Source organism: Cicer arietinum, chromosome 5 (assembly GCF_000331145.2).
Source record: "Cicer arietinum cultivar CDC Frontier isolate Library 1 chromosome 5, Cicar.CDCFrontier_v2.0, whole genome shotgun sequence".
Classification (NCBI taxonomy): Eukaryota; Viridiplantae; Streptophyta; class Magnoliopsida; order Fabales; family Fabaceae; genus Cicer; species Cicer arietinum.
The window spans coordinates 71,917,709-71,931,308 of NC_021164.2; the positions used below are offsets into that span (position 1 = coordinate 71,917,709).

The window sequence follows — 13,600 nt, forward strand, 5'->3', positions numbered from 1 at the left end:
AAGAGCGTTTATCAAGTGCAACGACGCAGGAGTGAGAATCGTGGAGTCGCAGTGTGATAAAACGGTGCGTGAATGGTTGGATGAAAAAAAGTTTTGTTTTGATGAAGAACTCGTTCATGACCACGTTCTTGGTCCTGACCTTGCGTTTTCTCCTTTGGTTTTTGTCAAGGTATGTGTATGTTATACATCAATAATCTATCTTATTATTATTATTATTATTATTATGTAGGTTCGTTGTAGGACAGTCAGACTTTGCAAAAGTTACATTTTGTATTTTTTTTAGGGTTATGATTTTTTTTTTTTTAATTTAAAATTGAATTACATATATCTATGATTTCTTGAGTTTGAATATGAAACAAAAAGTCATACTTAATAATATTGTTATTTTTCAATTAAATTAAGGCCTAAAAACATATATTTATATATTAATAATATTTTTATACTTATTTAATAACGCCTACATTTTTTTCTTTACCTCTCTTTCTATTCCTATATCACTTTTATCTTTTTCTTTCTTAAGGTATTAGATGAGGATACTAATTTACATATCATTTTTCTTTTTTGATAAACAATTTTAAATTATAGCTTTTACAAAATAGATACTTTTTGGAGGATATTAGATATTAGATATTTGTTTGTTTTATCTAATAGTTGTGGGGTAGATTAATTAAATGTGTTTCTTAGATACCTATAAACTACAAGTCCACTTGTTAAAATTGAAAGATCATTTAGATGCTTTGGATTTTAGCAGAGAAAATTGATTTGGATTAAAAATGATTGGAATATAGAGTCATTTTTGTTAAAAAGTACTTGCGTATGGAAAAGTGAGATAAAAATAGATTCCATACTAAAAAAGTGATTAAACTCAAATTCTCAACTTCAAGGACAAATGTAATTATGGAAACAAAATTTATACGTCTACTCAGAACTACTTAAACATATAAAATTCAATTAATAAAATTTAACAAACAGCAAAACTAATTTAAAAATAAAAAATTGGCATGAATTAAAATTATGCAAGATATATCGATAAAAAAAGTATATTTAATATTGTAGACGTTTATGGTATAATTGGAATTGATTTTAGGCAAAAACCACTGCAATCTAAATATTAAAGTCACTAAAGTTTGGCTTGGTTTGAATGATTGGGAAAAAAGAATTGGTCTAGTTTGATCAAATTAAATGCACTTTTATTGAATAATTTTAAAAAAAACTATACAATTATAAAAAAATATATTAATACTTATCTTATAAAATCACAAAAAATTAATTTAATTGATGTAAAATATAATATATATATATATATATATATATATATAGAGAGAGAGAGAGAGATAATATATTAAAATTTACATTATATAATAATAACGAAAAATTATATTTAAAGCATATAGAAATAATTATATAAGAGAGAGAATATATTAAAATAAAGATTCATTTTAATATATAATGGTACGTTTATTGAAAAAAACTTATAAACTCATAAATAATAAATTATATGACATCTCATACTAATAAAAAAATAATGAAGTATTCAAATTTATATGTGTAGTTTAGTTTAGTTTAGTTTGATTCAATTTTTTAAAAAAAATCTAAAATTTAATAGGAGCTATTTTTATAAAAATAAATATAAAAACATTCAATAATATTTAATTTTTTGCAATATCTTTTTTATTGATATACAATTTTATTTAATTTGTATCGGTTTTGATTTGAACATATTATTTTGGTTTTACGTACAACGGTACAAGGGTTTAGTTTCCCCTATATCGTGTCCTTGATATATTAAAATTTTAAATTGCCACCGCACTTGTCCAAAGTTATTATTATTATTGAAGATTTTTGTTGCGGCTACAAATTTTTTCTTGCTAATACATGTGATTAGTTTACAATATAAAAATTCTATTGTATATAAATTATATCAATTAACGAAATGGTTAAATCTTTTTAATTGCATCATTTTATTATATACAAATTTTAAATATAAAGTCACAATTCTATAGTTAAAAACTAAAATAAAATAGTTTTGCGACATTCAGATAGTTATATTGTTTATTACAAATAATTAACAAAAAAAGATGATAATATATACATATAAAGATTTTAACCAATTAACAATAACGTATATTATTCTTAAGATTTGAATCCTCTTTTTTTTTTCTTTCTCTTCTTATGTTTGGAAGAAAATAGAAACAACAATAATTTTGATAAAATTGATATACAAAAACAAAAATAAATAAAAAGTATGAAGAAGAAAAGGGAAAAAAGAATGAGATAATTGAAATTTTTATTTTTAAAATCTATCATCACAGTATCCATTTCCTTTTTCACAAATGGAAAACACATACACAGGTATCTGTTGTGATTTGTGGTATAAAAAGAAAGAGTACAGTTTATGAAACATCTGAAGATCTGATGGTTGTTTGAGAAATAGGGGTAAAATTGGCAAAGCAGGCCATGTCACGTTTATATCAGTCAATGTCAATGTCATCGCACCGCCGCGGGCGCCGCTGACACTGTACTAAATTCAATGCACCCCAACCGAGTTTATCGTATGAGTTATACACAAAACATTTGTCATTGATTAATTAATTAAAAGAATTTATTTCACGAATTAGTTAACTAAAAGGGAAATAACTATATTTTTTATTAGTAGCATGTTTCTTAAATATTTTCAATATATAATTAGGAAGGAAAATATAATACCCATATATAGTTTATGATAAAGATTATACATGAAACAAATGTTACACATAAATAGTGACTCATACATGCATGACCTAAGTGAATGTATGAATATTTTCCTAATTTCACATTAAGAATAAAGCAAAAAAAAAAACATATATAGAACTATCAGGGTATCTTTTCATATGGAATAATAAATATAGGACTATAATCAGTACTTTATATGTATCAAAATAATTAAATTATTTGATTATTTTATATATATTAAAAAAATTGTATAAATAAAAGAAATATAATACTATTTTTATTAAATTATTTAGATATTAGTATATTATTAATGTTATAAATACATAATAAAATATATTATATTGAAAATGATGTAAGTAATATTAATTTAATTATACAATTAAAAGAAATGTATTGAAAATTCAAATAGGAAATTATTTTAAAACAAATTTTTTTGTTGCAAATGAGTAATTTTTTTTTTGAAAGAATGGAGTAATATATTATTTGAGACCAATTGATCATATGGCTAACGAGTTTTAATTAAAAACCAATGATTGAAGACAATCTCAATTCAAAATCTTTTAAGAACAATTCTTAAATACATATTTTAATTACTTCTTGGTCAATCTCTATATTATCAACAATACATTTCCATATAAAATAAAAGGTCGAGATAAGTAAAGTAAATTCTATAATAGTATTTATAAAGACATTATTTTTATGTATTGAAGCCTCTCTACAAATATCTAAATAATAAGATGTAATTGAATATATTTATAAAGCATTTCCATTGTCAACACATACAAATTAAATCCTTTTATAAATAGCAAAACAACATACATTAAATTTAACTATTTTTATATAACTTTGTAAAGTGGGATTTGTCTCTAGGTTGAACAAAAATAAAATAATGAGCTACAGTTAATTATATGTGCTTTATTTACAGTTCACATACTTCAAATGTGGAGGACTATCTATAGGACTGAGTTGGGCTCACATCCTTGGAGATGCATTTTCAGCCTTTAACTTCATCTCCAATTGGAGTCACTTACTAGCTGGTCAAGCCCTACCAAAAAATCTTCACATGCCAAATCATTCCAAACCTCAATTTTTACCAAATTCTGTTTCAGATAATCCAATTTCAATTAAAAGGGCAACAAATGTTGGAGAATATTGGCTAGCCTCTAATGAAAGTAATCTAGCAACTCACACTTTTCACATCACTTATAAACAACTTCAACATTTGGTAACAACAACAACATCTACTAAGTATACCAATACCAAATATTTTGAGATTATTTCGGCTATGATATGGAAATGTATATCACAAATTAGAGGAGATTTTGGATCAAATGTTGTGACAATATGTACCACAAATATCTCTAACCGTGACGAAAATGATTTCGCCACAAATTACTTGATGATAAGTAAAATTGAAACAAATTTGCCACTTGAACAATGTGATATATCACAATTAGTGAAACTTATTGGTGACAAAAAAATGAATGAGAATCATGTATTGGAAAAATTTGAGGAGGAAGGTTATGGAGCAAAGTTAACATTTGTAGACTTGGAAGAAAGTGAATTTTATGGGGTAAAGCTTAATGGGAAAAAACCCATTATGACAAATTGCGATTTTCGTGGTGTGGGTGATCAAGGAGTTGTTTTGGTTCTTCCAGCACCACAAGACGATGATGATGATGGTAATAATGGAAGAATGATTACAGTTTCTTTGCCTGGAAATGAACTCAACCAAATGAAATCTAAGCTAGCAAGAGAATGGGGTATACAATAATATTATGTAATTTTATTTTATTTTATTTTGTGTGAATTGTTAATGGGTATAAATGTGATATGTGTATGAATTATTTTTCACCCTTTGTTTGTTTGTTTGTTTGTTTGTTGATGTTTGGTATTTTTCTATTAAGTTTTTTTTTTTTTTTGAGCAATTGTCTATGCAGTTGTTAAATAAAGGTTTGGTAATTAAAGATATGCAGTCATTGTCTTATAAGGAATTTGGCATGGTGTTATTTAAGAAATTATTGTAATTTGTATGGTATTTAATTGACAGTTTCTTTCATAAAATTTGTGATTTCAACATATTGGTTTATATGTAAATTTAGATATTTTTGAATCATTTTAGAAATGGATATTATATCTTTTATAATTTTAAAATATATTTAGTGCTTTATTGTTTTATTAATAATATTATGTTTTTATATTTCTAGAGAGGAGATCACTTTTCCTCATAAATAAATTTTTAGAAATACTTCACATTTCTCCAAAAAATAATTCTTGTTTAATAATAATAGGCTAAATTACATATGTGGTCCTTTAACTTAATTTCAGGTAACGTTTTAGTCCTTTACCTTTTTTTTTCCCGACTTGATCCTTTATTTTAATTTTAAGTGACAATTTGATATTTTATGTTTTAAAATTTCAACAATGTTATCATTTTTTATACAAAAATTCAAAAAAAATTCAATCAAAACTCATAAAATTAATTATATTCTTCAATATAATACAAATTTCATCAAATTTGTAACGCAAATCTTTAAATAAACTCATATTTTCATACTTTATTTGATATTATTAGGAATAAAGGATTAAATCGGGAAAAAAAAAAAGATAAATGACTAAAACGTTATCTGAAATTAAGTTAAGGGACTACAGATATAATTTAGCCATAATAATAATAATAATAATAATAATAATAATAATAATAATAATAATAATAATAATAATAATAATAATAATAATAATAATAATAATAATAATAATAATAATATTAATAATAATAATAATAATAATAATAATATTAACAGTGGCATTGACCAAAATATTAAATAAAATAGTCAATTAATATAGAAACATAAAATTTAATGCTTTGTAACAATTTGTTAATTATTACTTTTTTCTCTAAGAGTTTTTTTACAAAATTAATACTATTAAATTAAATCCACTTTTCCTAAAACAAATATTTATTTTGGGAAGATATAGTTTATTAGTTCTTTTATAAAATAAATTATCAATAGTAATCAATGTTAGAGTTGTTTTTCTAATAGTATATTAAGAGATATGATATTATTATTATTATTATTATTATTATTATTATTATTATTATTATTATTATTACATGTAATATATGTTAAATAAAAAATATATATGGTAAGCCAAATATCTATATATATATATATATATTTAAAATTAAAACTACTACCTAGAACCAATGAAAGTAAATATTAATTACACGATGGTTTCTAGAAGACACTCGTATATTAGCGGTAATGTGGTGGTCTCTAGAACAATATATCTTATACAATTTTAATACTTACACCTCCTATTTTGTTAACGACACCACTTAATTTTTTTTTGTTTTTTCATCACCATCCTTAACCTTATAACTTACATATCACAACTCATCCATGACGCACACATCATAACTCATAATCATTTAAAACTCACATCACTCACTTATAACTTACATCTCATAAGTCTCATCTTCATATTGCCCTTAAAGTCACCAACATGATATGTTTTACTAATCTGCCTTTGAGTTCATTTTTTTTCTTCAAAATTTAGGGATTTTACGTGAACTGAGTTCACGTACGTTGTAAATAATTCATTCTACGCAAACTTAAATCGTGTATCCTTACGTGAACTAAATTCACATACATTATTAAATTTAAGAAATTACAGCAAATACATCAATCCAAGTCACATAAGGATAATGATTTAAGTTTGCACAGTGGAGTTTAATCATTCACATGCACTACATGAATACAGTTTATGTACATCTACATGAACTTAATTCACGCAAGTTCCGTGAATTCAGGCCACATAGACGTACATGAATTCAATTTACGTGTAAGTGATCTCAGTTAAGTAAGTGAGACGTATGTGAATTGAGTTCATGTACACGGATGTAAATTCAATTCACGTAAAGTTCGATATCAGTTTATTTCACATACTTCTAAATTTTTTTATATGTTTTTATTGGATGCAGATAAATGGACCAAGGGGAAAACAATAGTGACGAAATATATGATGATTTAAACCCTGACTTTGACAGAATGCATGATGGTTTGGATCATGATTTTGACACATTGAATGATGATGTTGAAATCGAAATTGAATACACTATGAATTACTATGTTGAACCTGTTATAGTGGATTTGACTGATGTATTTACCACCTACATGATGTTTGATACACAGGATGATTTATTGGGATGTGCTATAAATGTTGGAAGGAACACTGAAATTGTCGTAGTCATTTTAAGATACGAAACTGTAACAACACGACCAATAACAAAGACAAAATTAATGATTGGTTGTAAAATAAGCGGCAAATATAGATCATAGAAGAATCATAAACCTACAAGGATTACATGTACTACAAAATATAGATGTATTTTTAGATTGCGAATAACACCATCAAGTGTTGGTGAGAGATGATATCTGCATGTAGCATGTGGTCTCCATAACCATGAATTGATCAAAAAATTGACCGGTCATTATTTTTTAGGTCGATTGTCTCATGAAGAGAAAAATGTACTTAGTGATATGACAAAGAACATGATGAAACCAAGAAACACATTAACGATATTAAAAGATCATAATATTGAAAGTTTTAACAACAATCAAGCAAGTTTACAATGCACGTCAAGCACGTCGTTCATCACTTATAGGTAATAGAATAGAAATGCAATATCTAATGACATTGATGGAAAACAACAAATATGTTTATCGATATAGGGAGGTAAAGAGTTCAAATGAGCTAAAAGTCATTTTTGGGCTCATCCAGATGTTATTATTCTTGCAAATAATATTCATATTGTATTGATTGTGGATAACACATACAAAATTTGCAGGTGTCGAACGACACTACTTGAGATTATTGGTGTTACTTCTACTGAAATGATATTTTACGTGGGATTTGCATATCTATCATCTCAACGTGCTGATAATTTCATGTAGGCACTACATATGTCAAAATAACAAATTATAAGTGGTGAAATTCAACTCATCGCCAGTAATAGAGTCCTTGCTTTGATGAACGCAATTCAATATATTTTTCCTTCAAAAAACAATCAATCTAGTATGTTTGTTTCATGTATGTAATAATGTCAAAACCAATTGCAACATGATTGTGTTTCCAAAAAAGAAGCAAGTGCACATAATGGAGGAACGTAAGACTCTTGTTTCCAGTTATAATGAGACTCAGTGTTAATGAAGTTGGCTATGTTTAAAGGAATTTGTAGTAACAATTATATGTTTTATGATTATATATATGAATAATGGTTAATTTCTCACAAGGAAATATTTGTTAAGCATGGACAAATAGAGTTATGTACTTTGAGAACATCACAACACAAAGAGTTGAGTCGAAGTATTGGAGTTTGAAAATTATATTAAAAGATAATATGGGTGATATATTTAGTATTTGAGAAATTATTTATAGCATGATTGTATTATAATACAATGAGATAATAACATCATTTAAAAAGAGCATCATTCAAAATGTGTATCGATATAATAATAAACTGTACACTTATTTGTGTGGTGTTGTGTCTAAAAATTAAATACAAAACATTGCGTTAAGTATGATAGCGTGAAATATGTAGGTATTGATAAGTATGAGTGTTGTAACACTATTAGGACAACACATGGTCTACTTTGTGCATCTGAAATAGTCAAGTATAATATGATTTCACATTCTATTACGTTAGACGCTATTAATGTTTGGTGGAGTAAATTAACTTTTTATGATGATTGATCGGGTAAATCTTCATAGTTATATGTGAAACCTGAAATAGATGTCATAGTGAAAAAGTTTGATGATCTTGATGTACCTGACAAGATTGTACTTAAAGATAAATTACGAGAGATCACATATACATCAACTACGTCGATGTATCATCTTGTTGATAAGGTTAAAACAAATGATGTATAAAAAATAAATAAAGTATCAAAAAGAGCTAAATTAACCAAGTGTGATTCATCTTGGTGTGGGTATGTGGATGCAAGTGTTGGATGTAGTGGCACAAATGCATGTAGGACTATAACATATGCAAGTAAGGTACAACAACTTCAATCATTAGTCAAAAAGTTCACACCTCAACCATTAATCAGCAAGATTAAACAATCTAGAGTTTTTCCCTTCAACGACTGGTTGTCGGTAGAAATTCATAATGAAGTGCAATGTAAGAAGCAAAACAATGAGAATAAATATAAATTCAAATAATGTTAGTTAATGATAAACAAATTTAGCTAAAATATTTGCAAAGGCATTTGCAGTTTTTTTTAACATGCTCAACTCAAAGATAAAAAAAAAAAAATAAAAAAAAAAACTATCACTCAAACAAAATAATTATTATTTCTTGTATCACGTTAAGGGTGTATATGTCAACCATAATATTACGAAAATTAATTTCAAATACAAATTGAAGCGTTAAGTGAAAATCATGCATCTCAATTGTATCTTAGTCAAATAAGATTAATATCTTGTAAGTAGTAGCAACTAATACAACCCCTCAATTTCTCTAATAACGGAATCAACTCTATAGAAAATGTTATAGGAACCAACAACATCCACATTAATTTTATATCTATCATAAGGTGAAAAAGACTATAATTTAAAGTAGGTTTAATTGCAGTTTTGGTCCCCCTATTTTAACTGAATCGCAAAAGTAGTCTCCCATTTTGTTTCTCCCCAGTTTTGGTTCCCCAAGCAGAATTTTGGTCCAAAACTTGATGAAATTTTATTTTTTTTGCATTTATTTAAGTCACACAATGCCTCAATATCTCATTTGCAACAATTGTACCTGAAATATATGACCATAAATGGTGTAGTATGAATTATGAGTATTTTACTTTGTACTATGTAAATATTTAACATTAATTAATAATAATAATAATAATAATAATAATAATAATAATAATAATAATAATAATAATAATAATAATGTTAGTTAATTTCCTAAACTTATGTGACAGTATTTATTGCAGACAGCAACCACATCCCATTTTTCTTGAGTTAGGTGAATGATATTTTCAAAATTATGACATTAAATTAAATGTACAAATTTGTTTCAAACAAAAATAATTACATAGTACAAAGTAAAATACTCATAATTCATAACGTTGAAAGATACATTTTTAAGACTTAAATTTATATTTTTCATCCTATTAACATCTTAAAAGTTTGGTGTAAATTAATAAATTATTTTTTTGTAATTTTAAATATTCAATATAACGGTATCGATATTTGTTAATTAATTATTAGTTTAAGATAATTAATAAACTCTTTTAATTATATAATAATATAATTATGAATGACAATATACTCTAAATATATATATTGCGTTTTTTCATAATTCCTTAATACATATCGCTTATAGAGTTTATCTATTAATGATAATCTAATTTGACAAAAGAATAAGATAATTATTATGTTTTTATTTATTTAATATCTCTCATTTACGGATGATAAAGTGGCCGTGCAGTCCCATTTAACCCGCTTTATTATTAGATCGAGTTAAAAGTACTACTTCTTCGTTATGCTCGGTGGCGAATTGGTGGACTTGCCCAACCCACCAAAAATGCTTTTTTAAAAAAATAAATAATATTTTGTAAAATAATAAATATAACCATAATAAATCAATAAAATTAAATATAAAAATAAAATTACCACCAAGATAAAAAATCTCAAAATCAATTCATCAATATTAAACAATCTCAAAATATTTTTTACAATCTACTTACAAATGCAATATATGAATAAATAAAAAAATTCAGAAATATTATAAATTACTATAGAATTTAACTATGCATTTTTTATATGATATTATATGTTATCACCTTAATAATATTAACACACTAATTATCGTTATATTGTTTGTCTTTATTATTTTATTGGTACATAAAACTCATATCCTTATTAATCATTTTGAGTTTTTATATTTAGTTTGTGTTATTAAAAAAACAAACAAACAAATAAAAATCATTAAAAAAAATAATAAATAAATAAAATCGTTTTTTTATTTTGATTCAACGGAACAACTCATTCCGTTTTGTGATCGTTTTATTTTTTCAACGGTTAAATAAAACCGATCAATTTAAATAAATAGATTCAAATCTTCAATTAACAAACAAAATAGTTTATCAAATTCAATCTATTTTACTATCTTCGTTGTCATTATACTCTTAATATAAAAAAAAAAGTTTATAAAATATGAACATTTTCGATACAAACATTTATAGTGGTGTAGAATATAAATTTGCTATAGAAGAAGAAACCAATGGTACCGTAACATGTGGTATGTATCCCCATATCAATATTTCTCTTTAAAGTGCATTTAGGAGAATAATTACTTTATGGAAATCTTAAATATAACAAATGGCACATAAAGATAAAGTGGATAAAATGTAACTTTAAGTTATCAAAAGGACATGTAAAAATGAACAAGAATTTTCTCTGAAAACAGCATGTATTAAAGAACGAAAGGAGCAATAACTTCGACTCCTCTAAGAAATTGATTAAACTCTTCACCACTAACAAAGATAACACATGACCGGTTCAAGTGAGAGGTAAGTGAGGTTGCCGTCTTAAACGTCAAATATATTTAGAATTTATATTTGTATTTTTAATTTTTTCTAATAATAATTTATACTTTTGATTTTATTAATGTTGTTATTTTTTTAGTATTAAATTATTTAGTTTTTATAGTATAAATTTTACTCTCTAATTTTGGTACTTATTAATTCAATAAAAAAGTTATTTGATTCATGCTAATGTATTTAATATTTATTTGTAAGTTATTTAGAATTGTATATATCCGTCAAAAAAATTGTTTAATTTTGTGAAAATAGTTAAGTTTAAAGACCTCCATATTTATTAATGTTAATTTTTAAATAGTTTCATTTTAAATTTTATTTTAAATTTTTAAAAATCTATTTTATAGACAAGATAAGATACATAATATGAAAATGTTATCATATCCTATCTAAATTCACTATTTGATCAATCACTAAGATATGATAAATTAATTCATACCTCTATCATATTATGTCTCTCTGGTCGAAATTTTTATCCTAAATACGGATTGAGTTAGAAATCAGCTGATTAAGATGAAAATAATAATTTACTCAATTATCTTTATAAATAATAATTTAAAAATAAAAATCTAATCAAATATCAATATAAAAATAGTTAATGGAATTTGATATTAAAAATTAAAAAATAAATATTATTAATTAATTTTAAAAAATATTTATGATTTTTTCACAAGGGTAGTTATGTCTTTATATATAGTTTAATAAATTAGCATTAATAATTATAAGATATATGAAAATTAATTGAAATTTTAAAATAAATATAATTTGTTTACAAGACTATTTTGCTATATACATATAATGTATATCATATCTTTATCTACATTCTAACAAATGAAATAGAATTATTCGGTTACTCGTTATTTTGTTTTTAAAATTTATATTATTTATTTGGTAATGTCAATTGATAGATTTAAATATTAAATTATTTCATTACTTAATTATATTTTTTTGTTAATTTAAAATATAAAAATTAATATGTAATTATTTTCATTCGTAATTTTGTTATTTAAATATAATATATATTATATCATATCATGATAAGATGTGTATCAAATACCTGACAAAATAAACTATTGTTTAAAATCATAAACTCTCCAACTTTTTTGTTTAATACTTAACATCTGATTAGTTCTACAATTGCGATCATTAATTTCGACATAATTTATTTTGAGTGAATTGATTTTTAGTTAAAAGTGAGTTGAATAAAAATTGATTTATGTTTGAATATATTATTATAAAAGTGATTTTTATCGATTGATGTTGTTTGAATAATTTAAATCAAAATTGCTTTGGATGCTTAATTACCTAAACGAGTTCAAACTTAAATTATATCATTTTTCATTCTTTAAATATTTTTACATTAAGCATTTTTTTATTAAAAAAATATATTCGTTCAAATTGATAAAATTACATCGACTGAAAATATTATAATTCAAAGTCGCTAAAACCGAAAAGAATGAATCTGCAAATAAATTCACAACACTCGTGTTATAAAAACTATAAAAAATTTTAAAAATTAAGGTGTTCGGAATACACATGCATCCGAAAATGTAATATTGATAGTATAAAAACCATCAATTGAATTTGTACTTAATCGAAATTGATCTGTCAATTTGAATCAAATAATACCACACCAGTACCAGAAAACCAAAACACTTCACTAAGTCGACGAATAAATTCAACATTGTATAAAGATGATAAAACCACGAAAAACATTAGAAAAAAACTAAATATGTATAAAAAAAAATTATTTATTTAAATAAAAGATAATAAAGTATAATTTAAAGTGATTGTTTCAAATAAAAAATTGAACTTAAACTACTTATCTTTCTATTAAAGGGGAGAGATGACAATTTTTACAATAAGCAATAAAAAAAGTGTTTATTTAATTTTTCTCTCTTAATTATGTTGACTTTCTATAAAACAAAAATTGTTAAATGGACCAGGCACTATTTTAATAACCAGCCCAATAGATTGTCTTCTTCAACCTAATGGCTTTGTCACAACAGACCAGTGAGAAGAGTTATTGAGGATGTAAGGGTGGTGAAGGAATACAAACATGTCACACATCATTCAATTTTAGAATCGATTTCAATTTACCGTGTCAGCTTCAAATTGCAGCTTTGGATAAACTCAAATTTGGACAATAAAATCAATTAAATGTATTTTATAACATAATATTTAAACAAAAGTTATTTTATACATACAAAAGTTATTTTATAACATAATATTTAAATTATATAATTAAATGTATTTTTAAATGTATATTATTGTTAAAAAGGTTATATATT

The 13,600-nt window shown here is 24.3% G+C and overlaps 1 protein-coding gene across 1 annotated transcript in view; it reads left to right on the plus strand.

The window, feature by feature from the left end:
• Positions 1-4,687, plus strand: part of LOC101514924 (protein ECERIFERUM 2) — a 5,041-nt gene extending 354 nt beyond the window's left edge. Inside the window, exons 1-2 of the mRNA XM_004501598.4 lie at positions 1-169; positions 3,638-4,687. The exon at positions 1-169 is cut by the window's left edge and continues 354 nt beyond it. Coding sequence (XP_004501655.1) covers positions 1-169; positions 3,638-4,486 — 1,018 coding nt within the window. The 3' untranslated portion in view covers positions 4,487-4,687. The remainder of the gene's footprint in view (positions 170-3,637) is intronic.
• The last annotated feature ends 8,913 nt before the right edge of the window (positions 4,688-13,600 follow it).